Genomic DNA, 25,312 nt, shown 5'->3' with positions numbered 1-25,312 from the left:
GAAAATTAAGCAACGGAGAGGTACATGATAGAAAATGGTTAGTTTATTCGAAGCATGTTGACAAAGTTTTTTATTTTTCCTGTAAGATCTTCAAGTCTAGCACTAGCAAGAGTCCTAGTTCCTTAGCAGGTGTGATGGGTTAAGAAATTGGAAGCATATCAGTAAGAAGCTTAGAGAACATGAAAATAGTATCGAGCATATTAGTAACATGAACAGTTGGAATGAATTGAGAGCTAGACTGCGGAAAAAGGAAACAATTAACAAAGAATTGCAGCAGCAAATCACAAAGGAGAAAGAACGGTTGAGGCAAGTTTTGTTAAGAATAATAGCCATTGTGAAATTTCTTGGTAAATGCAATTTGACTTTTAGAGGAAGCAGTGAGCAGCTTTATAATGATAGTAGTGGTAATTTCCTTGTTTGTGTTGAGATGATTGCGGAATTTGACTTGGCAATGCAAGACCACTTTAAACGTATTCAGAACAAAGAAATTCATTGTTATTATCTCAGTCATAAAATTCAAAATGAGTTGATATTTTTTTTGACTTCTGATATCACAAGGTATATCATAAAGGTTATTAAAGAGGCCAAGTATGTCTCCATTATCATAGATTGTACCCCTGATGTCAGTCATCAAGAACAAATGACTTTATTAGTTCGATGTGTTAATTTGTCCGATGGCAAGATAAAAATTGAGGAGTACATTTTGGGATTCTTGAAGGTGAATGACACATCTAGTTTGAGGCTTTTTAATGTATTGCTTGAATCTATGGAATGCTTTAGCCTAAATATTAGTGACATAGAGGGTCAAGGCTATGACAATGGTTCTAATATGAAAGGAAAATACAAAGGGGTAAAAAATGATTAATTGATATCAATTCAAGAGCATTGTATATGCCATGTGCGTGTCATAGTCTAAATCTTACTCTTTGTGATATGGCAAAATCTAGTAGGAAAGCTGTTTTATTTTTTGGAATTGTTCAACGCATATATAATGTATTATTTGCTGGTTCTACGAAAAGGTGGAATATTTTGCTTAAACATGCTCCTAGTTTAGCTGTGAAATCATTGTCCAATACTCGTTGGGAGAGTCGAATCAAAAGTGTTACAGCAATAAGATATCAAGCTACTGAATTAAGATTTGCTTTGCTTCTGACATTGAACCTAAGGATAGAAGTGATGCAAAAAAATTATTTGATGCACTTGGCAGCTTTGAGTTTCTACTTGATATGATATCTGTCATGATATTTTATTTGCTGTAAATAAAGTGAGTAAGAAGTTGCAATCGCCTGCCATGTGCATTGACTCTACTTTGAAGCAAATACAAGGTATAACGCAATAATTTCAGAATTACAGAAATGAGGAGTTTTCTTCTAGTTTTGATCATCGCCAAAGGTATTGTAATAGAAATGGGTGTAGAGGCATCATTTCTAGAAAAACGTCGTGCTATGAGGAAGAAACAGTTTGATGAAAGTAAATGCCAAGAAGAAATTCTTTAACATGAGATGGATTTTGAAGTTAAATATTTTTTTTAGTTGATATGGCGATCGTTTCTTTGAAGAATAGATTTGAAGAACTCATGGTGTTTAAAGATATATTCGGATTTTTATTAAGCTCAAGCACTTTGAAGTCATCAAATGATAATGAACTTAAAGAATGTTACACTAAATTTGCAGAAACTTTTTATTTTGATGGTTCATCTGATGTTGAGGTATATGATCTTATTTCTGAATTAAAGATTATGAAATTCACTTTGCCAAATGGCGTAATATCTGCTATGAAGATTTTTAAGCATGTCAGATATGTGGATTGTTATCCTAATGTCTCCATTGCTTACCGACTCTTATTTACTGTCGAAGCTTTTCAAAGTTGAAGTTATTGAGGAACTATTTGAGATCAACAATGACTCAAGAGAGGTTAAATAGTTTGGCAACATTATGCGTTGAGAAGAAATTGTTGGATGAGATTGACATCAACTCTATCATAAGTGACTTTGCATTGAGGAATGTTAGAAAAAAAAACTTTTAAGATAATAGGTATAAATAATTTGATATGAATATTACTTTTAGATACATTTAAGTATTTATCAGTAATATTTCATATATATCTATTATAATATAACATGTATAAATAATTTGATATGTATAAATAATTTGATATGAATATTACTTTTAGATATATTTAAGTATATATTGGTAACATTTCATATATATTTATTACAATATTTATATTAAAAGACCACGAGTTTTACTTTCGTCCGGAACTTTCCAAATCTCAGTACATTCCCATTCTGCCGTGCGATTTGCTGCGGTCAGAATGGCCTGCAAAACCAAACGTCCAAACCAGAGGCAATCGGTTGCGAACCCAGCAGCACGACATGATCACACGTGCGAGTGAGCATCCAAGATTCATTACAATATAACTTACAAATCTTTTACTGTTTCTGTTCCTTTATATCCTTTTCTTCTTTCAGTAGTACAACAATTCGTGGGAAGTGGAAACCCAATCTCCAGGGACCCTGACCCCGCAATCTCTCCCGTCTCATCGGTTCCAGTCTTCCAGAAATGCGGGCAGGGTGAAAGTGCAGAACCAACCAACTATAGAACAAGAAAAACAGACTGAAACCATACACATCTTGCAGCACGACGGGGCACAGAACGAAGTGAACGTGACGACCAGAACAACTTTACAAGCGGCAGGTTTTGTCATAGCGGGCTGAAGGGCTCCGGCAGCGGCTCGAACCGGTGGTCGAACAGCGGGCTCTGATCGGGCTTGTCGTCGAAGCCGTGCAGCCAGCTGGTGTTCCGCACGTCCTCCCGCAGCAGCATCGCCTCGTAGCGCGAGCTGCCGTAGATGTCCAGCTCGCTCAGGGTCTCCTTGGTCCCGACGCTCGCCCTGTCCGGCGAGTCAGTTGAGCTGCCACCGTTGCGCGAGGGAGCCCCGTTCGAGTCCCCGGAGAGGTGCCCGTTCACGCTGCTTCCGTTGTCGGTGTAGTGCCGGTCGCCGTTTGAGATGCCAAGACCTGGGTCTGACGCCCGAGCTGGCCGGGCCTTGGCAGCAGCTGAGCGGATGCTCTGGGGAAACAGGGATGCACCACGAATGCCACCCAAATTCTGCCGAATGTCCTGTCACAAGTAGAGATAGCTTAGTTTCTTCCAAACACTCTGCAACATTCAGCCCAATCTATCTTCTATGAAATTTTCCAACTTCCAACCAAAATTGATCATCTCCAAAAGCACTCACTTAAACAAACTTTTAGACACACGCATCACTTGAGCGGATGTTGTTACTTACGGATGCAAAATGCAGTTGTCCATCCAATGGTTTATTTCCCTTGAATATTTATAATATCACCAGATAATGCTTTCTACTTGCAGATACTCTTTCTCAATCAATGTCTATATCTGTATTTTTGTTTTGGTTTCATATAATTAGAGAGGACCTTGCGACTTGCTGTAACACACAGCCAATCTGTATTCCTGTACATTTCACTTAAAGTGCTTTTTTTTCACCTTGAAATTGAAATGCACTTGCAATGTTTCCCAAAGCCACAAGCATGACAATTTTGACTAAATGCAAAATATTGAATCTTGATAGGTTCAGAGTAGATCAACAATTGCAGAAAGTAACCAAGTAACGAATTCAGTCATAGAAATGCGACTTTTAAACTACAATGCGGTAGATTAAATGAACGCAGGGAACATACCATGTGCTTGATAGCCATGTCAAGTGACCTCTTTGATATCGATCTCCCAAATCCATTATCAGTGCCAGTGACAGGCCGTGAGTGTCTGTTAGGTTGACTGTCAATAACAGACCTTTCAGCTTGCCGATTTTGGTGTCCATTTGTGAGACTAGGTGTCTTTGATGATGCATCAGAAAATTTACTTCTAGTCACAGCAGGCACAGAGACCTTCTTCACATGTGCTGATGTAGCTGAAGGTTCAGTATTTGGGGTTGACCTTATGCCTAAAGCCATTCCTGGCCTTGATCTGCCAGCAGATAGTGGTCTTTCAGGCAATTTTGTCCTTAAATTTGGTGGAGTTTCATTTGGGAAATCAGGGATATCAAGTGGCCGCACTGGTGCTCGGGGTCGTGGATTCGGAGAACTTGGACGAGATGACGGAGCTGATGAAGGTGCTGAGTTCCGCCCATTACTGATTGCAGACCGGGAGACAGATGTAAAACTACTGATACTAGAGCTCCGTCCAACAGAAGGAGAGCGACCAATAGCTGGTGCTGATGAACGAATTGCAGGTTGACGTGTAGGTGTAGATGATCGCGAGCTGGAACGGCTCATCGAAGGAACAGAACTTGAGGACAATGAGGTGGCACGGCTTATACCAGGAACATTGCCTGAGGAAGACCCTGGTCGGCTCATTGTACCAGAAGATGCGCTCGGGCGACTTATTGCATGAGTTGGACCAGAAGATGAACTGGGAATTATACGGGACCGAGAATTTGGAGTTGATGGCCTTGAATTATGTGCGGATGTGGTCTTGGCAGCAGCTGACTCAGTTGAAGAGTTTGGGGCTGTTGGACGAGTTCTTGTCGGAGTAGATGGACGAGTTTTGGCTGGTGTAGATGGACGAGTTTTAACAGGAGTAGAGGATCTTGCAGGCACTGGACGCGAAGCTGGAACTGATTGTTTTGGTGCAGCAGCAGTGGTGTTTCGCCTACTAGGGGTTGTAGGTCTTGAAGTGACTGATGAAATGCTTGTATTGAGAACTGAAGTCCTGTTGTTGCCATTCATGAGAGTAGACTGGATAGAAGGTCTGCTGACAGAATTACTCCTTGCTGGTCTAGTGGGAACTGTTGAATGCCCATTCTCTGTTTGAGACACTGAAAGCTGCAAATGAAACAGTTATATAATCAGTCAATTTGTATAGTTAGTTGCTAAAGAGGCGATATATGACTTTGCTTTAATAGTTTTTATACTATCGAATACTAAGGTGAAGCCCTGTTTACTGAGAGTATAAGAAGTAAAAAACCATATTTTCCAAAAGAAATGAATGAGCGAATAAGACAGCAAACATTGCAGATCACAGTGCTTCTGAATAAGAGTATCTCATAAATTCTCTTTTGCAGAAGCTATATCTCATTAATAGGTCAAAATGCTTCGAACTTGTCACCTCTACCACAAATACACAAAGTCACAAAGCATGATTCCAAGAAAAATGTTGCTCAGAGTAGGAATATTTTATCAGTTTACAGGAGAAAATCTTTAACAAATTTAACTTTTATAAGCACCAAAATGGAACATACCCTAGATGCTCTAGTAGTCGAGGATGATCTAGTGGTAGTGCGCTTCGGTAATATATTTGGGGATGGTGTTTTCTCAGCAACCTCCAGTGCAGGAACACGTGGGGTCCCAGGCGGAGTTAGAAGCCTAAGGAGTACAGCACAAAGTACATTAAGTTAGAGTAGAAAAAATATGATGATACGTATAAAATGGATAAAATAGACAACCAATTACAAGCTCTTTGCATAAAAGAAAACCCAAACAAATCGATGGTCATTATGCACCGTCAAAAGATCAAATATCATGAAATGGTATATTGGACCAGCAACAACTGGCCCTCCTTTTACAGCATTCTCATGCTAATATCTCAAATTGACCTTTATCAAATGCCTCAGACGGACCTCACCAACAATAAGATACTCCTAAATATATTTCACTCTTTCCCACTGCACTTCTTCCATGCAAGTTACTGTGTGAACATGTGTTGAATGCCAATTAACAATCTCAAGGTTGGCCTTCCAAGGGAAGAGTCCACACAGGACAATCAGCTCACTTGCATATCTAGTGTTTCAACTTTGCTTTGCACAGCGACACATTTCCTCCCAACAACCACCACTGCCACCAAAGTCATCTTTAGCTAGAAAGATCACATCAATCGCAAAAAATCAGTCAATCAACACCTAAAAACCGACATGATGGTGAAACGGTGCTCTCCAAGGATCAAGCTTCCTCAATCATTCAAACAGCAATCCTTTCAACACGAAAGCAGGCCAATCTACTCCCCCTCACTAGTTAATATGAAGAGGCTTCAACTCATTCAAAGCAGTGATCCGTACAAACCATCCTCAAGGCAGGCCAATTTCAAGTCAATCCAGGGGTGAATACAGCCCTTGTACTGCATTAATCCCCTCTTCAGTCAACACAATGCAGAGATCATAAACACACATATACATACACACGCACACCTTGTTTTTTTTTAAAAAAAAGCTAGAAACATTAGATAGGGAAGAGAGCAAGCAAGTAAGTTGAGAATCACCAGTCATAGTCGTTCTTCCCGATCTCCGAACCCAACAGGTCCTCCATCGCAGAGCACAGCTACCTTGCTGTCCCAAACTGCAACAAATCCCCAACGATTCAGGAAAAAAAAAACACCGAAGCATCACTAGCCAACCCGATGCTGCTGCTGCTACCTCTGGCGGTGGGCAGCGCCGGGTCCGGATCCGGATCCGGCAGGAGGTTCCAGAAGCTTCGATCTATCCAATGCCTCCCTTCCCGCAACCAATGACGCTTCCTTCCTTCCTCAAATGCCGCGGCCGGGGGCGAGGTGCCGCTCCGCCCTCCCTCCGCCGCCTAGAGATGCGCTGCGTCTGCGTGCGCTAGAGATGCCGAGGCGAGGGGAGCAGGGGCGCGGAGGGGGACGGCGCTGCTGGTGGTGGTGGTGGAGGGGCTGCGTGGGCGAGCGTGAAGCTTTGCGCCTCTGCGCTGTGATGTGAAGCCTTTGTTTTGTTTAGCCGCAAAGGCCCGCGACCCCTCCTCGAGGGTCCCACGTTAGCTCGCGGGGCCCACGTGTCAACGACTGATTGGCGGGGATGACCCGGTGCCGAGCAGGAGAAGTCGGCGCGAGCTTGAGCGGATAGGACCATGGGAGAGGGTAGGTTCCATTCAAGGTGGGGTTGACATGTGGGGCCAGGCTACCTTCGGGCCCGCACATCAGCCGGTGACGGCGCGTTAACCTAGGTTCGCCGGGTTATGTTAATCGCTGTCAGAGGCCGCGCCGATGCGGTGATTATTGTGCGGTCAGAATAATCAGTGGATGATTTGCCGATGTGTTCGCTGCTCAGCGTAAAGCGGCAGGCTGGCAGATCAAGCGCCCCCCCCCCCCAAACACACACACACACACCCATGCCGCTGCGGTCAACTGCGGGCAACGTGCTGCACCAGCTCGCGCGGCCGGGTGGGGGGAGAGCTGGATCCTAGACGGTGCACGTGCAATCGCGTGCCCTCGTCTTAGCCGTCCGATCAGGAACGGGCGGTCGAGATGGCGCCTCGCTTCGCGTGCCGTGTGCTAGATCTGGATCGGGTACCACGGCGCCACCTCACGGCCGGGCAACATTTTGTGCCCTGGCTGTGGATGATGGCTCGTGCATCTGCGCTCATCGTTGTGTCCTACGGGTAACGGGTCGTTCGTTGCGGCCTGGAAGAGTGGAGGGGCACTGTTACCGAACGTGAGGTCAGGTCCCTCGGATCTTGGCCGCCAGTGACGTACTAGTACACCAGTGTAGGGTTCGTGTGCCGCGCAGCACCCGCAAATAATGCATGTGGCACATGTGGCCACCCCAGCCGCGTGGTTGGACAACGGACAGTGGGGCATGCGAAAAATGTAGCAGCACCCTGGCCTGCCCTGTGCTGACACAAGGAATTTCGCCGGACAGGAATTCCCCAATTTCGCTGAATTGTTGGGTTATGTTCGTCCTTGCTGTTGGGAAAGTTCGTCAGGCATCCTGTATTCCTGTGGCAGTGTGGCCTGCCTGGTAGCTAGCGACTTCTTGTCCCGTAACTCCCGTTTGAATCTTGCCTTGACTGTAGCTTGTTACCCTGTACTGTAGGCATATGAGTCTGTAGATATCTTGGGCGAGAGAGAATATGGTGATGTACAGTTCCTCGTACTAGTTAGTTTGTGCGTCCTTGTCTACGAAAATGAGCATCCCGAGCTCCAAGGGCGCTATCCTACACAGCTTACGCTGATGGGAACATGGAAGGCTACACATTTAGCTTGGTGTTGGTGGCGACGCGGCTCAGTTCTTGCAAGAACCGTGAAAGATCCCCGGCGCTTCATCAGATAGCAGTAGTAGGTGAGTTTGGACGACGAAGGCCATGAGATTATGGGAACTCCACCGCGCCGCGCCGCACCGAGCCACAGATTCCTGTTGAGGCACGCCGCACGCCCGTCGCCCCCGTAGGTTGGTGCCTAGCTATCTGCGTCTCGGAGGCGGGAGGGCACCGGCAAGCGACGGCCTCTCGCCCCCGGCCCGCCCGGCGGTTGGGCGATGGCGACCCGGCGGACGGTGGTTGCTGCGTCGCCAGGGACCGACACGCCGGGGCAATCTCGCGTTCCCGCGCGTCGCCGGCCGTTCGCTGCAGGCCTGCTGCAGCCTTGCGGAGTCGCAGTGCTCCTCCGTCTCATTTCCCATCTCGCCAGGGGATGACACTGTGCTGTGTGCGGGGTGCATGCATCGGGATTGCGTTCTGGTCCTGTCCTGACGCCGGGGCTAGGGTGTGTGGTGGCCAGTGACCAGTGACCACTCGTCTCATCCTGTTAGGTGTGCAGCAGTGCAGGTGGTCCTTCACGAAGGGTAAAAGAGAAGTGCTCGTAGGTGGCAGGCAGCTGGTGACCAAGTGTGCAGTAAAATGCTCATTTGCTCTGTTGCTCAGCTAGTCAGCACCCAACACCTGAAACTCTCACAGCTTGGTTCATCGGTAGTTTTTCTCGCATCGCACGTATTATATAAGCACTGAGGAAGAAACATAAGAGGAAAACATTCGGAATATTCCGTATGAGGAACTGAATCCTTTTCATTTAATGAAGGCGCATCGGTATGGCAGTTCGTTCTGTCAAATTCAGGACATCCCTGCAAGTTCAGGACATCTTGTCAAATTCAGGAGAGAGTTATAAATAATTCCTGCAAGTTGCAGGATTTAGGCCTTGTTTAGTTGGCCAATTTGGGAGATGCAAAATCACTGTGCCAGCACTGTAGCACACTGTAGCGTTTCGTTTGTATTTGTGAATTATTGTCCAAATATTGACTAATTAGGCTCAAAAGATTCGTCTCGCAAAGTACAACAAAACTGTGCAATTAATTTTTAATTTCGTCTACATTTAGTACTCCATGCATGTACCGCAAGTTTGATGTGATGGGGAATCTTCTTTTTGCATAGTGTCAAAGTTGGGAGTTGGGGGTAACTAAACATGGCCTTACAAATAATCATGCAGAGAGCAGGAATCATAGGTTATAGAAAAACAAAAATCTAGAGAGCCTGCTGGTGTAGATGATAGGAATCCTTATCAGTAGCCAGTGGCGACAACCGCTGGCCCCCTCATGTCAAACTTCCCGGGAGGGTACATGTAACATGCAGCCTGCACATGCCATACGTTCCTTCCAGGATCCACATCCTATCAGCATCGACCTGCAATGTTGCACGGTCCTGCTCTTTTACGAACTGTCTGTACTCAAGGCCCCTGCAATCAGACGCATTGTTTGTCCTCCACCTTCAAATACCGCGACACCGGGGACGACTGACAGATGCCCCGTCTGTGTTCGTAGAAGCTCCTAAAATTTCTATCACATCAAATATTTAGATATTAATTAAAAGTATTAAATATAGACTAATTATAAAATCAATTGCACGGATGGAGGCTAATTTGCGAGACGAATCTATTAAGCCTAATTAGTTCATGATTTGACAATGTGGTGCTACAGTAAACATGTGCTAATGATGGGTTAATTAAGCTTAATAGATTTGTCTCGGGAATTAGCCTCCATCTATGTAATTAGTTTTATAATTAGCTCATGTTTGATCCTTCTAATAGCCTCCGAATATTCGATGTGATATAAATTTTAGTCCGAACTAAAGATTAAAACACTCCAGAGCCAAGTTGTGGAGGAGAGGAGGGTCCTCCGTTCTTCAAGCTGTCAGTGGAGCTGGAGTTTCAGGCTCTCAGCTACAGCAAATGGATAAGGCCCAGGGCTTGATGATGCCCATCAGTCGTCACACTTAGTGCATTGAGTTTTTCTTAACAAAAAAAGAAAGAAAAAAGAGAGACAATCAGAGTATTTGTAAAACGAAGTCTGTTAAAAATATGATATCTATTAATATCTTCTTAATCCAAGGCACTAAACCCATGAATACCGTATTTGTGTAGTGCTTGCCTGTATTTGTTTCCAGAGGAATTGTGGAAGATCATCTTCAACTTTCCAGGTATCTGACTGGATTAACAAATGACGCACCCTGGATTGCACTTGCAAGTCTTGGAAGAAATCAGCTGTGAAGTACTCCTACTAAACTAAAACATCAATAATTGGGATTAAAGCAAGTACTTTACCTAAATTTTAAATGTCAAAGGTAGGGAGATTTAGGCTCTATTTTTCACCGGAAAGGCAAAGCAAAAGCGACACCTTAGCTGTAGGCCGCTGGAGGATTTGCTGAAGAATGATGGCACCTGCACGTACCATTTGCCCTGAAATGGGACGTTACTCCTTTGTGCGCAATTTCGCTTTTCCAACTCTCGGGACCTCCATCTCCATTCTTCAGCCATCTTGCCTCCTTTAGCTGCAATAGACCATACAGATAGCTAACTTGCGAAGAGTTTGCTAATAACTACCTAGAGCATTTCATGGCTATAAAAGGTTGACAGACTAGGTTCTCATGGGATCTAAGTACAACAAAACAAAAGGTGCACTACTGCACGAGTTCATACTTTGTACCTAATAAAGAGGCATTCAACGTAACACCTCAAACAGCCGAAAATTACAGATTGGCAATAACCTTCATCCAGTACACATTGAAAGACAAAAAATGGCGAAATTCTTAACCACAATAACACAAACTCCAATAATCCTTGGACCCATGGCACATATCAGTACACATAAGTTTCACATATAGTGAAAAAATATGAAGCATATAAGCACACCGATTTCCCCCTTTTTGTTGTAGGCAGCACAGTACAATTCACATGATAAGAAAGTATCAAGAGAACTACAAAGAGAACTACAAAGATTACAATAGCGCAAAGAGCAAACTCGACCATTCAGTTATATTCCTAACAACAATCAACCAACCATTACTTGGAGGGTCACTAAACTTTTACACATTCTGCTTCTCTTTGTGTTGTTCCACAATGCCTGCGTAAGTGAGCAGAGCCCACAAGTGAGTGATAAACTCGCCACCATGAGTAAGTTGCTCTATGTGACCTCTCACAGTATCTGATGGTGCGACAAATAGAATCATTTCAGACCAGAAGTCCGCAATCACCTTCCATCGTGCTGAATAATCAGTTATGCTTTCCAACTGCTTACCAAGCTTTGCACCCTTCACAAAAATAGTTTCCTCTAGTTCTCCCAGATTTTTCATTACCTGGTACTTGTCTTGCGAAGTTCTTACAGATCCCAGGAATTCTCGTGTTTCCTTTTCCACCTCATCAAATATGGTTTTTGTATCCCATTGGTGACCTGGTAGCAAATCTGGAACATACACAACCAAGTACGCACAGTATCTTGATAGTTTTGTCGCAACACCACGGTGGATCAGAACATCCACTTGTTCTAGGCTCCCGCTCAACTCCAACTCAGGTGGTGGCAGTGCAATTTCACAGTAGCAGGTAGCTTATGTGCCAAATCAAGATTGTATGTGTTTGAGTCTCTTGCTGCATGGCCAGGAAAAATGCTCAACCAGACCATTTCTTGCTAGCGAGGATAATCCATTGGATAGCTGGGCATTGCTAGCTTTCAAAGACTGCACAATTGCTTTCTTGACTTCTTTATCAACATTGGTAGAAATTCTTGCTTTGTGGTTATTTAGCAAGAGACCCATGCTGATGCCCATCTTCTCTTGATCTTGAAGGTACAAGATATTGCTCCATCTAATGAAAATATTCAGCCTTCTCGTATAGGGATTGCCTTGAAAAGACTCAAGTAAAGAATACTGGCCGATCTTATCCTGCCAATTTGAAAGCAACGTAACCTTGCAGAGAAAAGCAAGTATCCACTCCATGAATTTGTTCTGTTGCCACTGGAGATGACTGACATACCTGCAGGTTAATGAAACTTTACACCAGTCTGAGAGCCAATACAGTATAAGCTGCAACACATCCAGCAAAGCAAGTGATGCCAAATTTAGCACAGTAGTTGTTAGAGTATATCAGGCAACTCCGGATATGGTTAGTTTAGGATTCATTGTAATCCCGGGATAATCTTTCTTATCTCTAGGAGAGGCTACTTGCCCTCCAAACCATGTACTCTTATATAATCAGCCCATGGGACTCAAGCAATACAACCCACGCATTATACACAATCTTACATGGTATCACGAGTCTAGGTTCTAATCTTAGGTCTCCGGCTTCCGCTGCCCTCACGCCGCCCCCGGGGAGAGCGATCTCCACTGGGGGCAACGCCCTCGTAAGATGTGCGGCCGATCCATCTGATCCGCCGCGCCGTCGTGGTCAAGAAGCAGCAGAGGGGCCTACCTCTCTCTATGGTCAATTCGATCTCGTCGAGCTGCGTCTGTCGCATCTTCGTCGCCTTCTCCCATGCCGCCCCTCTCCTTCGACGTCGCCGCCACTGCTGCCTTGGGCGCGAGCGTGCGGCTGCAAAGGACACCTGTGGGGGCGCAGGGCTGCCGCGCCACTGGAGATGTCGGGGTTAGGCCGGGTCGTTGCGCCACTGGAGACGTCGTCGTTGCCGACGCCATCGTCGAGATCCATCGCCAGACTGGTCTCATCGGGGCCTCCTCGCCGCGCCCGTCCACCATGCCCTCCACCGTGCCGCTCCACCACCGTCGCCGGCGGGCTACAACGCTCGTCACCGCTGGCCCTCTACTCCGCGCTCGTCAGGCCTGCTCCCCCCTTTATCCCTCGGCACCGCCTCCGCCACTACCGTTGAGCGTGAGGACGTGGCTGCGGGGGAGGCTCACGGGGCTGCCGACCTGTCGCGTAGCAGGAGCGGAGGCACCGCTCCAGCTGCACCCTGCCCTGGTCGATTTCGCTCGCGGGCGGGCCTCGCCCCTCCTCTCTGCATCTCTATTTCTCTCCATCCTTGGCTGACGGGAAGAGATAAGGATATGAGTAGGGGCAAAGCTAGGTGCACCTGAGACTGTATTCGCGGTTCCTACTGCTGTTGTTTTTCTTTTTCTCGGTCAGAGATCGGGTTTGCGTCGCCCTGCTGTTCGTTGACGCTCCCGAAGGATGAGGTTGTCGTTGCACCCTCCAGGCTGCAGCGGCGACGCTCGTGATCAAGCCATCGCCGCCGTTGTCGCCGCCTTTTCAGGCAGTGGCGCCACCCATGCTGCTGGTCCTCGTCACGTTGGCTCACGGTCCGAGTCCGCACCTATTGCCGCACGCTTGCGGACACCACTGTCGATGTTGCTAAAGGAAGATGCACTTGCGCTCTTTAGCTGCACCATCTACCATCGCAGTCGGCTCATCGTCCTGCTGAACCTGTCGGCAAGAAGCTGCTGATTTTGTGTATTCGAGCGCCTTCGCTGATGCTTCGGACCCGCGCCCTCCTCCACGGCTTCGACCGCGTCCACCTCAACCTTGGCTACTTCAGCACTAAGGGGCTACCATCTACTTGACAAGCCTCTTCAGCTCCCATTCCAGCCACAACATCTGCGACGCATCGACGGTTGCAACTGCGGGGGATATCATCTCTTCGGCTTATTCTCCAGTCTCATCGTCTGCGCGTTTCTGTTGTGACTGCGGGGGGATGTTAGAGTATGTTAGGTAACTCCGGATATGGTTAGTTTAGGATTGATTGTAATCCCGGGATAACCTTCCTTATCTTTAGGAGAGGCTGCTTGCCCTCCAAGACATGTACTCCTATATAATCAGCCCATGGGGCTCAAGCAATACAACCCACGCATTATACACAATCTTACAGTAATAACAATATCAGAATTCTTGATTTCCACCGTGGTCAAATTGCTTGAAGAATGACATATTCCACGGGCACGAGTTACAGCCAGTATAACCAAAGGGGTTAATGTGACAGAAATTATGGTGAGGTAGAATATTACGCGCTCTCGATAATACATGAGGGCATACTTGGTGAAGAAAAAAACATTTAGGAAACTTAACTCTACTTGTATCACCCCGAAAGCCCTATTGTAGTCATCTTCCCTGGCCAACAACCTTCTGAAGATGAAGTCATGACTCTTTTAAAGGCCAGGTTCAGAACAAGAAAATCCAAAGTAGCGTCGCCGGAGCAAATGGAACAAATGCAAATGAAAGGCATACATCTTTCAATCGGGCACCCCCAGCAGACTTCATCAGCCTACCATCACAACGCCAAATCTGCTCAATGGTTATAACATTCTCAGTTGCAATGAACTGCTTTTGGTAGTAAGGAGGTTCAGACCTGATCCTAGCACCAGTCCAGCACACAAGGTAATTATAGCCTGCCAAGCTAACAGGATCATATCTGGATTCATTTGAATCGACTTCATGCTTCATGTAGTCAGCAAGTAGTTTACTTGAATACCATGACTCGCTAGCCAATAAACAAGCATGTATTCGCATATAATTTTTGTAGATTGTTACAGTGAACAGAAGAGTGACACTGGTAGCTATAAAACCATCTGACATGTGCAGAAGGATAACAGAAACATATGTGTAGTAGAGGATTAACTGAATATAGTGTTTCGTCCATTGCTTATTTTCATCAAGTTCGAAAGCAGTGATTGAGTTGGTGCACCCAAGGACTGCAAAGAAAGAGACAGCCCATACCGGATACAGGTCAATCTTGATGGATGATGATTGCATGAAGCCGATAGTGTATGTAAAGATGAGAAATATTAGAGTGTACACAGCCCACACCAGGGTTCTGATGCACCTGCTGCTTGATCGGCAACGGCATGATCCAAGAGCAGCAATGAGCCATAAGAGGGCTATTTCCACAAGCATCAAGGCCTCAATGCTGACCGCACGACCCCTGGGGTCATGGAGCAAGCTATGTATGATGTTGGTGCCATTTCCATGAGCTTGCTGGCAGCCCTGTTTCTCCATCACTATGTAACTTTTACTCCAACCAGAATCGCTCCTGTAAGCAGAGTCAGATCCAGACTGCTGAAATAAAGGTGAAACCGGTTTCTTTCAAGTACTTGGAGGGAGAATAGCACCTTTGAGGTCCTGTATTATAGAAATATGCCAACATGTCATTGACATGGAATGAAGCAACTGCTTTTATAGACGAAACTCAATGTTTTACTCCAGCATATAAAAAAGATTAAAAGAATACTTGCTTCATAATGAGTCATGACCACATGATTTCACATTGGTAACTGATTAACGTCTACAGTCAGCTGAGCTCCTTTTCCCTGATACAATATCAGCTGATGATAAGTTAAGTAACTCTTCTTTTATCTTAAGTCAAGGTTGATGGAACAGCTCTTCTTGTCAAATGAGAACAATTCCAATGCGCAAGCGGGCGGTATCCACAGTATCTTGATGGTTTGGTTGTAACACTATGGTGAATCAGAACATCCACTTGTTCTCGGCTCCCGCTCAACTCCAACTTAGGTGGTGAGATTTCACAGTAGTAGGTAGCTATGTGCCAAATCAAGATTGTATGTGCTTGAGTCTCTTGCTTGCATGCCCAGGGGAAGTGCTCAACCAGACTTTTTCTTGCTAATGAGGATAAACCCGGACATTGCCAGCATTCAAAGACTGAAAGATGCTTCATCCATTGCTTTCTTGACTGGATCAAGGCCTCAACAATGACCACACAGCCCCTGGTGTCATGAAGCAAGCTATGCATGATGTTGGTGCCATTTTCATGAGCTTGATGACCCCCCTGCCTCTCTATCACTGTTATAGTCTACTCTGAACAGAGACACGGAGTAACTCCGGTATAGCCAAACTGCCTCCAAACTTCTGAAATCAAATTGGAATCTGCTTCTTTCAAGTTTCAGTTACTTGGAGGAGAATGAACAGCTTTGAAGTACTGCAACTTATAGACATATTTCAGCTATTTTACATGTCTTGAATATGGAATGAACTGATTTCAGAGGGGGCAAAAAACCAATGATTGGTTTAATCTAGAAAAGAAAATACTGGCTTGATGACCAAATGATTCACAAGGGTAATTGATTAATGTCTATGGTCAGCTGGGAAGCTATTTTTTTTCTTTCCTGATATAAGATCAGCTGATAAGTCAAGCAATTCTTCTTTATTTGTGGGGTCAAAGTTGACAGAACGGCTAATCTTGCCAACTGAGAACAGTTCAGATGCGCAAGCGACCAGCCGGGCACCTATCCTCAACACCTATCCTAAACTAAACATCACTATACAAAAGTTCAAATTTCAACATGGACTACCGAGGATGGCCACTGTGAGTTTATGACCCTCCAATCAAAGTCTTACTAACAGGCATTCCTAAAACTATATAATGCCAGTTTCAAAGCATAGCATCAAGAAAACGAAATGTATCCAAATGAGTTAAAAATTAGCAGCACACTCCAGTAAAACATCAAAAGTGACCTATGACTACTGAGACAGTGTCAGCTCCAGACAACACATTTGTATCTCTGTCTGGGCAGACAAGAAATTGGTGCAACCTTACGTGGTTCCAACGAGGTCATGGACAAACAGCTTCTCACGCATGGGATTTGACTGTCAACGCCAAACATGAGCAACCAAATGGCATACCGAAATTTCCCCGAACACCTGGCGTGCATAGGATGCCCGTGCGTCAACACAGACGACGAAGATCCTCCAGAACCACCTCCCGCGGGTCACAGAACACTGCACATTATGCATCAGAAATATTTGCAGCATCATGGAAAATGAAGGAAGGGGTCATGCACTCATGCTCAGTGGTCGGTGCTAAGCAAGCGGGTAGAAGCGGCCTACCAGTACCACTACCGCGTTCACGCAGTCAGCGAGACGCGCTCTAAGAGATCCGCGACTCGAAGAGTACGACGGCGGCGCCGAGGCGGCGCGCAATTTGGCCACTGCCTCTGCCGGTCCTGCCTGCCTCCATTGCCGGGCGCGCCAAACCGGCCGGCGAGAGACCGGTTGAGCAGCCGACGAGAGAGACTGGAGAGGTGTGAACGCTGAGACGGAAAAAAAAATAGGTTCGGGCCGGATTGGCCCAATACTGAACGGAGTTCCGCGGCAATGGACCGTCCATCCCATTGCAGCAAACAACGACACGGCCTGACTCCGAAAGTGGATCCGCTCGTTGTTGGGCCCAGTATAACAGAACTGCTGCTTCGTTTGGAAAGTACGGAATTCAGGCCGGTTCGGCTCCCTTGCTCTGTTGGCATGTTTTTCTCGAGAAAAAGATGCAAATGCAAGCGATCAAGCAAATGTTTATCAAGCAGTGAAACTACAAATTATGTTTGCATGGATCTCGTAATTTTTCGTAAAATGACTGGTCATTCATGAAGCAGTAAGATATGGATTTGTTTAGCAGTTAGCATTTAGGGGTGTTTGGCAGCACTCCACTCCAAGAAAATTAGCTCCGTTCCACCAACTCCAAAACCACTCGCAGCCAAACACGTCTAACTCCACCAACTCTAACTCTAGAAAAAAAAGTGGAGCTAGGGGTCAGATCCACATTTTTGGTGGAGTACCTCAAGGGGTGCTCCAAAAACACTTGTTTTAGACCTCCTCGTGGAGTTGTGGGTTATTTACCCACCATTATCACTCGTTACACAATTTACCGATTGGCGAAACAAAAGAATCGCTCACCTCATCCTATTGCCCCTCCCACCATGGCCGCGCCGCCCCTGCCTTCCACGGTCAGGTCACCATCGCGACGCGCGGTGGCCATCGACCCGCCGGCGGACTATGCCGTCGCCACGCACCAGCTCTCGCGGCGATCTTTGCATGGCCCTGCACAGCGACGCGACTCACCCCGGCCACTTGCGTCGCGTGCCCATGATGCCGACATCCGCGCCAACGCCGCCTCGCCTGCGCTCCCCAGTGCTGCGGCGTCCTTGCACCATCCTCACGGCACTGCAGCGCCGTTCTCGCCCACTGCTCCGCAGAGCACGGACGACGACCCCCGCGGCCCTATCTCCTCCCCGGGTCGTCGGCCTCCTCTCCCTCTCTCTCTCCCATTTTGTTCCTTCTTCTTCTTTCGGCAGAGCAAGCAAGGTAGAGCCGAGCTCGACCACCATCCGCCCGCTGGCCAAATCCTCCCCACTCCCTCCAACAAAATCAAATCACCTCCACCCATAGCTCCATCACTTCCCCAGCTCCACCCTCAGCCGCTACCTACCGCCGGCCATGGCTCATGTGGTCGGGGATTGAACTTTCCCCGCCCGCCATGTGCTGCAAGACACCGCTGGGCACCCACACGTTGACAAATACCCTCCGGCCTTCCTCGTCCTCAACAAACTACACAAACTGAACCGTGGTGAGGTCTAGGTGCTCGTGCTCTAGTTCTTGCGCCGTCTTAGTCAACTTTCAATGCTCGATTTTGTGCTTGTCATTGGCCGTGCGCCGCCCCTCGCCGCAGTTAGGTCTAGGGTTGGGTTTCGCGGAGATAGGAGATGGAGGAGGTGCTCTTAGGTGTAGGGAATCATCTGGGGTAGTCAAAGAGGTGGGAGGGGAAGCCCCCACGCCGGCGTAGCCGCACCGCCGCCCACCATGGCCGCACGGGTGAGCCAGAGGAAAGCGAGAGCGAGCAGAGGAAGGGAAGGGGGAAAAGAGAAGAGACTGACCTATGGGACCATTCACAAAGGGTAAAATAGACTATTCACAACAAGTTCTCAGGTTTTTAGAGTTGGAGCACTACAACCAGCCAAACACGTACAACAACTTCATGTTTTTGTGAAGTTGGTGGAGTGGAGCTGCAAAATGATGGAGTTATGGAGTGGAGCTGTGTTTTTTGAAGTGGAGTATTGCCAAACACCTCCTTAGATCATTCATGAATAGCAAGCGGGTCTGGGAACCGATTGGTCAGTCTAAGTAGCACTAGCCTCAGTAGGAGGTCCTAGGTTCGAACCCCTTCGGAAACGGATTTCGGGAGGATTTTTTAGGATTTTTCCCGGACTGTTGCAGCCTTAACACGTGTTGGGAACTGGTGTCCAAGATTAATCTCTTCAAGGCAGGCATGTGAGTGTGAGTGTAGGATGTAAACCTTAGCTTGCACATAAGGATATGTGTAGGATGTAGACCTGCTTGCGTATAAGAGTGTGTGTGGAGTGCGTGAAGTGTGTCTATGTGTAATTTCGCGTACTACGACCTGTTACGAGACGACATGTAAAAAAAAATCATTCACGAATAAACCGGTCGCTGCAGCAATTTGATTGAAGGCCAAATATGGCGCGGAAGGCAACGACCACTTCCGACCTCACGTCTCCTCTTCTTCCCTCAGTCTCGCACAGATCCGAATTTCGCGTAGGCCTTTCTCCTCTCCGGCTCCTCCCCTCGTCTTGTCGATCCAAAGGAGGAACGAATTGAAGGATCACATACGAACCTTTGGGGGACAAATTCGATCTCGCTCGAGCTACCCACACCTGCGTCGATCGTTTGAATTGAAGCATCCAAGATGAACGATGCCGACGTCGGGAAGCAGGTCCAGCAGATGGTCCGGTTCATCCTGCAGGAGGCCGACGAGAAAGCCAGCGAGATCACGGTTGCCGCGGAGGAGGTCCGGATCCGAACTGCTGACTCTCTGTCGTCTTCACCTTATCCCGAGATAGATCTCAAATCTCGTACTCCATCCTTTTCCATTCGTTTTCGTGTTCCTTTTTTATGATCAAATGATCGTTTGGACGTGCGTCGTCTGCATGCAGGAGTTCAACATCGAGAAGCTGCAGCTGGTGGAGTCCGAGAAGCGGAGGGTGAGGCAGGAGTACGAGCGCAAGGAGAAGCAGGTCGACGTCCGCAGGAAGATGTGAGTTGAGATCGATCTCGATCGATCTATTCATTTCGGCTTCTCATTTCATTGTCTTGATGCAACGAGAATCATCCCCTCCCTGATCGCGCTCATGGTAAATTCTGCTTTGGCGCGCGCATGCAGCGAGTACTCGACGGAGCTGAACGCGGCGCGCATCAAGCTACTGCAGGCGCAGGACGACGTGGTCACCGGCATGAAGGAGAGCGCCGGCGACGCGCTGCTCCGCGTCACCAAGGACGCCAACACCTACAAGAGGATCCTCAAGGGCCTCATCGTGCAGGTCAGTTGGTTTGTTGCTTAATTTGCTGCTACCCCGTCTGATTGGATCGTCGTCGGAGGTGCTTTCTACTTACGGGTTCGTTCGGCCGGCGGATCAGAGCCTGCTCCGCCTGAGGGAGCCGTCGCTGGTGCTGCGGTGCCGGGAGGCGGACCGGAGCCTGGTGGAGGCCGTGCTGGAGGTGGCCAAGAAGGAGTACGCCGAGAAGGCCAAGGTCAACCTCCCCAAGGTCATCATCGACGGCAAGGTCTACCTCCCGCCGCACAGGAACAGCCGCGACGTGCACGCGCCGTCCTGGTACGCACCGGCCGCCCCTGCCTCCTGTCTATCGCTAAAGCTAGGCCTTCGTGCACGCAAATGGGCTTGACAAATTGCGTATTGTCTTTGCTTGTGATCGATGGCGAACAAACAGCTCCGGCGGCGTGGTGCTGGCGTCGCAGGACGGCAAGATCGTCTGCGAGAACACGCTGGACGCGAGGCTCAATGTCTCCTTCAGGCAAAAGCTTCCTGAGGTGCGTCGGCTAATCGACCATGATTGTTTCCTCCTGCATTGTATGCTGCGGCCTAGACTCATAATGTGCATGTCTGCTTTCACTTGCAGATCAGGAAGAAACTGTTCAGCAAGCAAGTATCCTAATAAGTTGTTTCTTTACTGATCGATTGTTTTCTAGAATAAATCAGAAGTGGTTCCTGATAACTTGGAACTCCGTTGTTTCTTTGTCAGCGACTGATCCTATAGGATACTTTCTTGTTTCTGGAGTACTGAGACGCAGTATGTGGCAGACAAAATTGTAATGTTTCAATGAGAGGTTGTCACCTTTTATCTGAAATTTTTTTGGTCGAGTTGTCAATGTCTGTATGACTGTATCACTAATGAAATCCGATCTGTATTGTGTATTGTTCTTCGTCATGCTACCTCTTTCTGTCTTCCGGGCCGCACGCCGCTTCGCAAATTTGGGCCCAGCTCAAAATGACCATTACAGGCCCAGGTAAATCGAAAAGCCCCGCCGGCTAATCCCAATGAAAAAGTTTGACGTGACGTTTCCAATCCAGCCACGTAAGCATGAATGAAATGAAATGCTGTTTGATAGGATTAGAATCGTATTTAATTTCATGACTTATGGAGAGTTGATATTGCGTGTACAGTTATTTTCATCTAGATGAAATTGATTCCTCTCTTTCCTTTAATTTCATGTCATGGCATAAAAAAATCAAAAAATCTACGTGTTATACTAATAGAATGACGGCCGTTGGGAGTAGCCTGATGGCCTCTGCCAGCTGCCACGACCTTATCCACCAACCACCCCGACGACTGGTCGCGAGCTCCCCCTCTCCCTCCCTCTCGTAACATTCAGTCATCCACTGCTCCTCAGTCCTCTCCGCCACCGACGCTCACGCGACATCCCCCGTCCCTCACCGGAGACGCGCGAGCGCCCCGCTCCCGGGAGCACTCGCTAAAGATGGCTCCCGCCTTCGCCGCCGCACCTTCCTCCTCCATGTGAGTATCTGCGCGACGAACCTCTGGCCCCCCAAACTCCTTGCTCTTGCTGGCGCTGATTTTTTTTTTTTTTATTTATTTTTATTTTTTTTGCAGATGCGGCGTTCGCATCCCAAAGGCGTGCCATTTCGAAGCGCAGAGTACGGTTCCCAAGCCTAGATTTCTGCGTAATCGGGTGGCAGGTACGATGCCCACTCCCCACGTTTCAGCGCATTATCAGAAGTGATGTAATGGATTAATGGCTGATAATGGTTATCTGAGACCCCTGTAGGCTACTGCGGTCTTCAGTTAGTTTATTTTCTGTATACACGAGAGCAGTGCTAAGCTAATAGTTAACCTAAATACGTGGGTGCCACCACCTACCAGGCTAATCTGGCAGTTTGCCTAATGGGATTTGTAATGACTGTTTGAAATCTTTGGAGCGTCAAGGATAGTCAAACTGATGTAGTGGTTGCCCTTTTTGTTTCACCACCATTTCCTGTTCATATTTGGAAGTCTGCATTTAGTCTGTCAGTGCCCTTGCCACCAGCATTAGCTCTTAGGTAAAGCTCTGGTGTCTGTTAATTCTTATCTAAATTTCAACTTGAGCTGTAACCAACAATTCAACATAAAACTTTCTAAGTGATAAAGTCTGTGTAGATTCTTAAGCTTGATGGCAAATGAAGCATTTAGCAAACCTCTAGTTGCTCTTAGGCTGATTTATGTTCATTTTGTGTTTTGCGACTTTTTGTGGACTGTTCATGGAGCACAGTTTATTTGCTAAATAAATAGCTAAACTCTAACCATGCCATCATTGTAGCTAAAACACGGTCTGATGCAACTTGGTCCTTGAAGGCTGGCCTGTGGGATTCTCTCAGATCCGGGTAAAGTAAATTGTCTGCAATTGCTAACACTTCATTTATACAATTCCATTAGGTTTAGAGATATCATATAGACATATACTTCAACATGCATCTTATGATGTAAATAAAATGTCCCATCTTAACGGAAAATGTTAAGAAGGTTAGTTCCCATGATATGCTGGACAAAATAAGAGAAAGAAAAGTTGAACAGGTAGGAATTTACTCCTTACTAATTGGCATTCTGACTTCTGAGAGCTATATAGATATCTAGTGGGACCGAATCATGCCCAATGAAAAGTTTATTCCGGAGATTTTGGGTCATATAGAGACGCAGCAATTTGATGAAATGATTCCTTTTCTCCATGAGCATGAAACTATCTAGCTCTTTACTTATTTTCCTTTTCTCGGTAATAAACAAGAAAATCTCCCAGTCTTGTGGTAAGCATAGAACTTGAACTCACCTATTTCTTAGGGGTATATGTATATTTCTTACATTCATAGTCTTGCATTTGCGTCTTCAAATTTCAATCTTATGGATGCAGATTGCAATGCATTTGTGTTGCAGATTCTTGAAAAATAATAACAGTACAGAGACAGTAGAGCCACCACCAGCACCACTTGAAGTCGAAGAACCTTTACCTGAAGAATTAGTACTCCTGGAAAGAACACTACCTGATGGTAGCACAGAACAGATTCTATTTTCTTCAGCTGGAGATGTTGATGTATATGATCTTCAAGCCTTATGCGATAAGGTTTTCACCAAACCTGATATTTCTCAGTGTTTGGTTATAGTCAATGAAATTAACGCTTCTCCCTTGACAAATGCATTTGTTTTGAGTATTGAACCCCTTAACAAACGCGTTTGTTTTATCTATTGATCTAACAGGTAGGATGGCCACGCAGACCTCTATCAAAAATAGCAGCATCCTTAAGAAACAGCTACTTGGTTGCTACTTTACATTCGATAATTAAGTCTTCAGAAACAGGTACCTGCCTCATTGTTTTACTATCTCAGGCTCTTCCGTGATCCTATGCATTAGTTGAAGCATGTGTCCTAATCTGAAGGTTATTTGCAGAAATTCATTTTACTAGATGATGAACATCTTAGTGTACTTGTAGAAGTTATTTGACAGAGGGAGGAGAGAAGAAACAGCTCATTGGGATGGCACGTGCAACCTCAGACCATGCCTTCAATGCTACAATTTGGGATGTTCTTGTTGATCCTTCATATCAGGTGAACTGATGAGCTTTGCAGTTTTGCATTTTGAGAATCCTAGCGCACCATTTCTGCTAGCTATATGGAATAAGGATTATTTTAAAAAGTGCCCTGACTTCGACTATTTCAGGGTCAAGGTCTTGGTAAAGCACTTATGGAGAAAGTAATCCGTACTTTGCTCCAGAGAGACATCAACAACATTACATTGTTTGCAGATAATAAAGGTGCAAATTTCAAAATCTTCTACATCATCTTTTGTAAAGTAAAACAAATTTGCAGGCTGTCTAAGAAGAATTGCTGGCAAGAATTATATTGTCCTATTTCCTATGTGCCTTTGGCTTTTTCTCTACTTTGAATCATTTGTTTAGGTGCTGCTAAATCTGTAAATATGTTTATCCTCTCAAATCTGAATAATGCAAGGGCCATGGAAAATCTGAAATCTGAATAATACAACTAGAGTAACGGTTTATTTGTCCTGGTCTTTCGCTCTTGTTGGCTGCAGTTGTAGATTTCTACAAGAACTTGGGATTCGAAGTTGATCCTCAAGGCATCAAGGGCATGTTCTGGTACCCCAGATTTTAGTGCCAGCAGCCAGATAGATCGTTCCTGAGGTATCCCCCAATCCGAAAGGGTAATGCCATGTCAAAGTGAGAGGTCAGGGCTCCACGCCCGGATCATGGATCGCCCTTCACATTTCATCCTGGTGAGAAACCACAATTTTCTCCAATGCTGAAGTGATTGGTCGGTCGGCTCAGCTCGGCTCACCCCTGTAACCATAATCGGAGCAAAACACGCTATTTGCAATACCCGGGTTTCATACATGCACTCTGGGCTCTGTCCATCTGTATGTAGCATTTCCTACATACAGATGTCCATGTAGACGACATCAGTCTGTACTGTACTGTATTTGGGAAAGAAATTGCTCTCCATCAACGTCTCTGTAACTTGACTAACTGAGTCGCCGTTTACTTGAACCACCTAGAAGTGTACATTGGATACAAACAGGAGCTTCAGATCGGTCTCCAAGCTCAGCTGCCTGATGGTGGCTGTGACTGAGGCAAGCGGTTGCTGTTGGTGCCATTTGCCTTGAGATTAGCTGCCTGTTCGCTTCAGCTTATAAGCCGGCTGAAAAGCTGAAACGGCTGATTTATTGTGAGAGGAAAACACTGTTTGGTGGCTGATAAGCCGGCTGAATAAGATGAAGCGAACAGGCGCTAGGACCTTCAGATATTTTGAGCAACGGAGCGAGGTAATGAGCTCAGTTCGTTGGTCACCCGTTGTGCTGGTCTTCCATGCTTTCTCGTGGATGCGCAAAGATCGCCATTGAATGATTGTGTCGTCGTCAGTTGCATCAGTATCAGTGCGTCACTTTCACCGTGTGTCGTCGACGATAAGCTGCTGGTTGTGGTCAGCGCGTGCGCTCTTGACCACATCTCAGGCGGCTCAGTAGAGTCGTAGGGGTTGTTTGGATCCTAGAGTTAAAAGTTTAGTCTGTGTCACATCGAATATTCAGAGACTAATTAGAAGGATTAAATATGAGTTAATTCTAAAATTAATTACACAGATGGAGGCTAAACGGCGAGATGCCACTTGCCGTCTAAACTCAGCCAATCCCGGAC

The 25,312-nt window shown here is 46.4% G+C and overlaps 3 protein-coding genes and 1 long non-coding RNA gene across 4 annotated transcripts; 2 read left to right on the top strand and 2 right to left on the bottom strand.

Moving 5' to 3' along the window:
* Positions 1-2,389: 2,389 nt before the first annotated feature.
* On the bottom strand, positions 2,390-6,718 carry LOC101768898 (mucin-5AC). Its single transcript, XM_004961674.3, has 5 exons — positions 6,430-6,718; positions 6,276-6,352; positions 5,263-5,386; positions 3,704-4,846; positions 2,390-3,122 (listed from the first exon to the last, which is right to left on the bottom strand). Exons 2-5 carry the CDS (start codon positions 6,320-6,322, stop codon positions 2,703-2,705), a joined length of 1,734 nt encoding a protein of 577 aa, XP_004961731.1. The 5' UTR covers positions 6,323-6,352; positions 6,430-6,718; the 3' UTR covers positions 2,390-2,702.
* A 5,392-nt stretch (positions 6,719-12,110) lies between these two features.
* Positions 12,111-17,045, bottom strand: LOC111256580. Its single transcript, XR_002676624.1, has 2 exons — positions 16,860-17,045; positions 12,111-16,751 (listed from the first exon to the last, which is right to left on the bottom strand). It is a non-coding gene; the product is annotated as an uncharacterized LOC111256580 (long non-coding RNA).
* A 2,464-nt stretch (positions 17,046-19,509) lies between these two features.
* LOC101768499 (V-type proton ATPase subunit E) lies at positions 19,510-20,915 on the top strand. Its single transcript, XM_004961673.2, has 6 exons — positions 19,510-19,611; positions 19,757-19,857; positions 19,984-20,140; positions 20,238-20,434; positions 20,550-20,649; positions 20,739-20,915. Exons 1-6 carry the CDS (start codon positions 19,510-19,512, stop codon positions 20,772-20,774), a joined length of 693 nt encoding a protein of 230 aa, XP_004961730.1. The 3' UTR covers positions 20,775-20,915.
* A 507-nt stretch (positions 20,916-21,422) lies between these two features.
* Positions 21,423-24,646, top strand: LOC101767823 (serotonin N-acetyltransferase 1, chloroplastic). The gene is made up of 8 exons (XM_004961672.3): positions 21,423-21,635; positions 21,732-21,817; positions 22,435-22,498; positions 23,043-23,229; positions 23,364-23,463; positions 23,611-23,711; positions 23,824-23,917; positions 24,196-24,646. The coding sequence occupies exons 1-8, from the start codon at positions 21,598-21,600 to the stop codon at positions 24,273-24,275; spliced, it is 750 nt and encodes a 249-aa protein (XP_004961729.1). The 5' UTR covers positions 21,423-21,597; the 3' UTR covers positions 24,276-24,646.
* Positions 24,647-25,312: the final 666 nt, after the last annotated feature.

The sequence above is a fragment of the Setaria italica genome, chromosome III, assembly GCF_000263155.2.
Source record: "Setaria italica strain Yugu1 chromosome III, Setaria_italica_v2.0, whole genome shotgun sequence".
NCBI classification, from domain to species: Eukaryota; Viridiplantae; Streptophyta; class Magnoliopsida; order Poales; family Poaceae; genus Setaria; species Setaria italica.
Note: the sequence above shows the minus strand (reverse complement) of the source record. Positions and strands in the feature narration are given on the sequence as shown.

Excerpts from the sequence above, each read along its gene's own strand:
- LOC101767823 (XM_004961672.3), top strand. The coding sequence starts at position 21,598 with ATGGCTCCCGCCTTCGCCGCCGCACCTTCCTCCTCCAT. Across the intron at positions 22,499-23,042 it reads TGGGATTCTCTCAGATCCGG|ATTCTTGAAAAATAATAACA; the intron begins GTAAAGTAAATT and ends TTTGTGTTGCAG. Across the intron at positions 23,712-23,823 it reads TTGTTGATCCTTCATATCAG|GGTCAAGGTCTTGGTAAAGC; the intron begins GTGAACTGATGA and ends CGACTATTTCAG.
- LOC101768499 (XM_004961673.2), top strand. The coding sequence starts at position 19,510 with ATGAACGATGCCGACGTCGGGAAGCAGGTCCAGCAGATGGTCCGGTTC. Across the intron at positions 20,141-20,237 it reads TCAAGGGCCTCATCGTGCAG|AGCCTGCTCCGCCTGAGGGA; the intron begins GTCAGTTGGTTT and ends CCGGCGGATCAG. Across the intron at positions 20,650-20,738 it reads TCAGGCAAAAGCTTCCTGAG|ATCAGGAAGAAACTGTTCAG; the intron begins GTGCGTCGGCTA and ends TTTCACTTGCAG.
- LOC101768898 (XM_004961674.3), bottom strand. The coding sequence starts at position 6,322 with ATGGAGGACCTGTTGGGTTCGGAGATCGGGAAGAACGACTATGACTG. Across the intron at positions 4,847-5,262 it reads CGACTACTAGAGCATCTAGG|CTTTCAGTGTCTCAAACAGA; the intron begins GTATGTTCCATT and ends TTTCATTTGCAG. Across the intron at positions 3,123-3,703 it reads ACATGGCTATCAAGCACATG|GACATTCGGCAGAATTTGGG; the intron begins GTATGTTCCCTG and ends TACTTGTGACAG.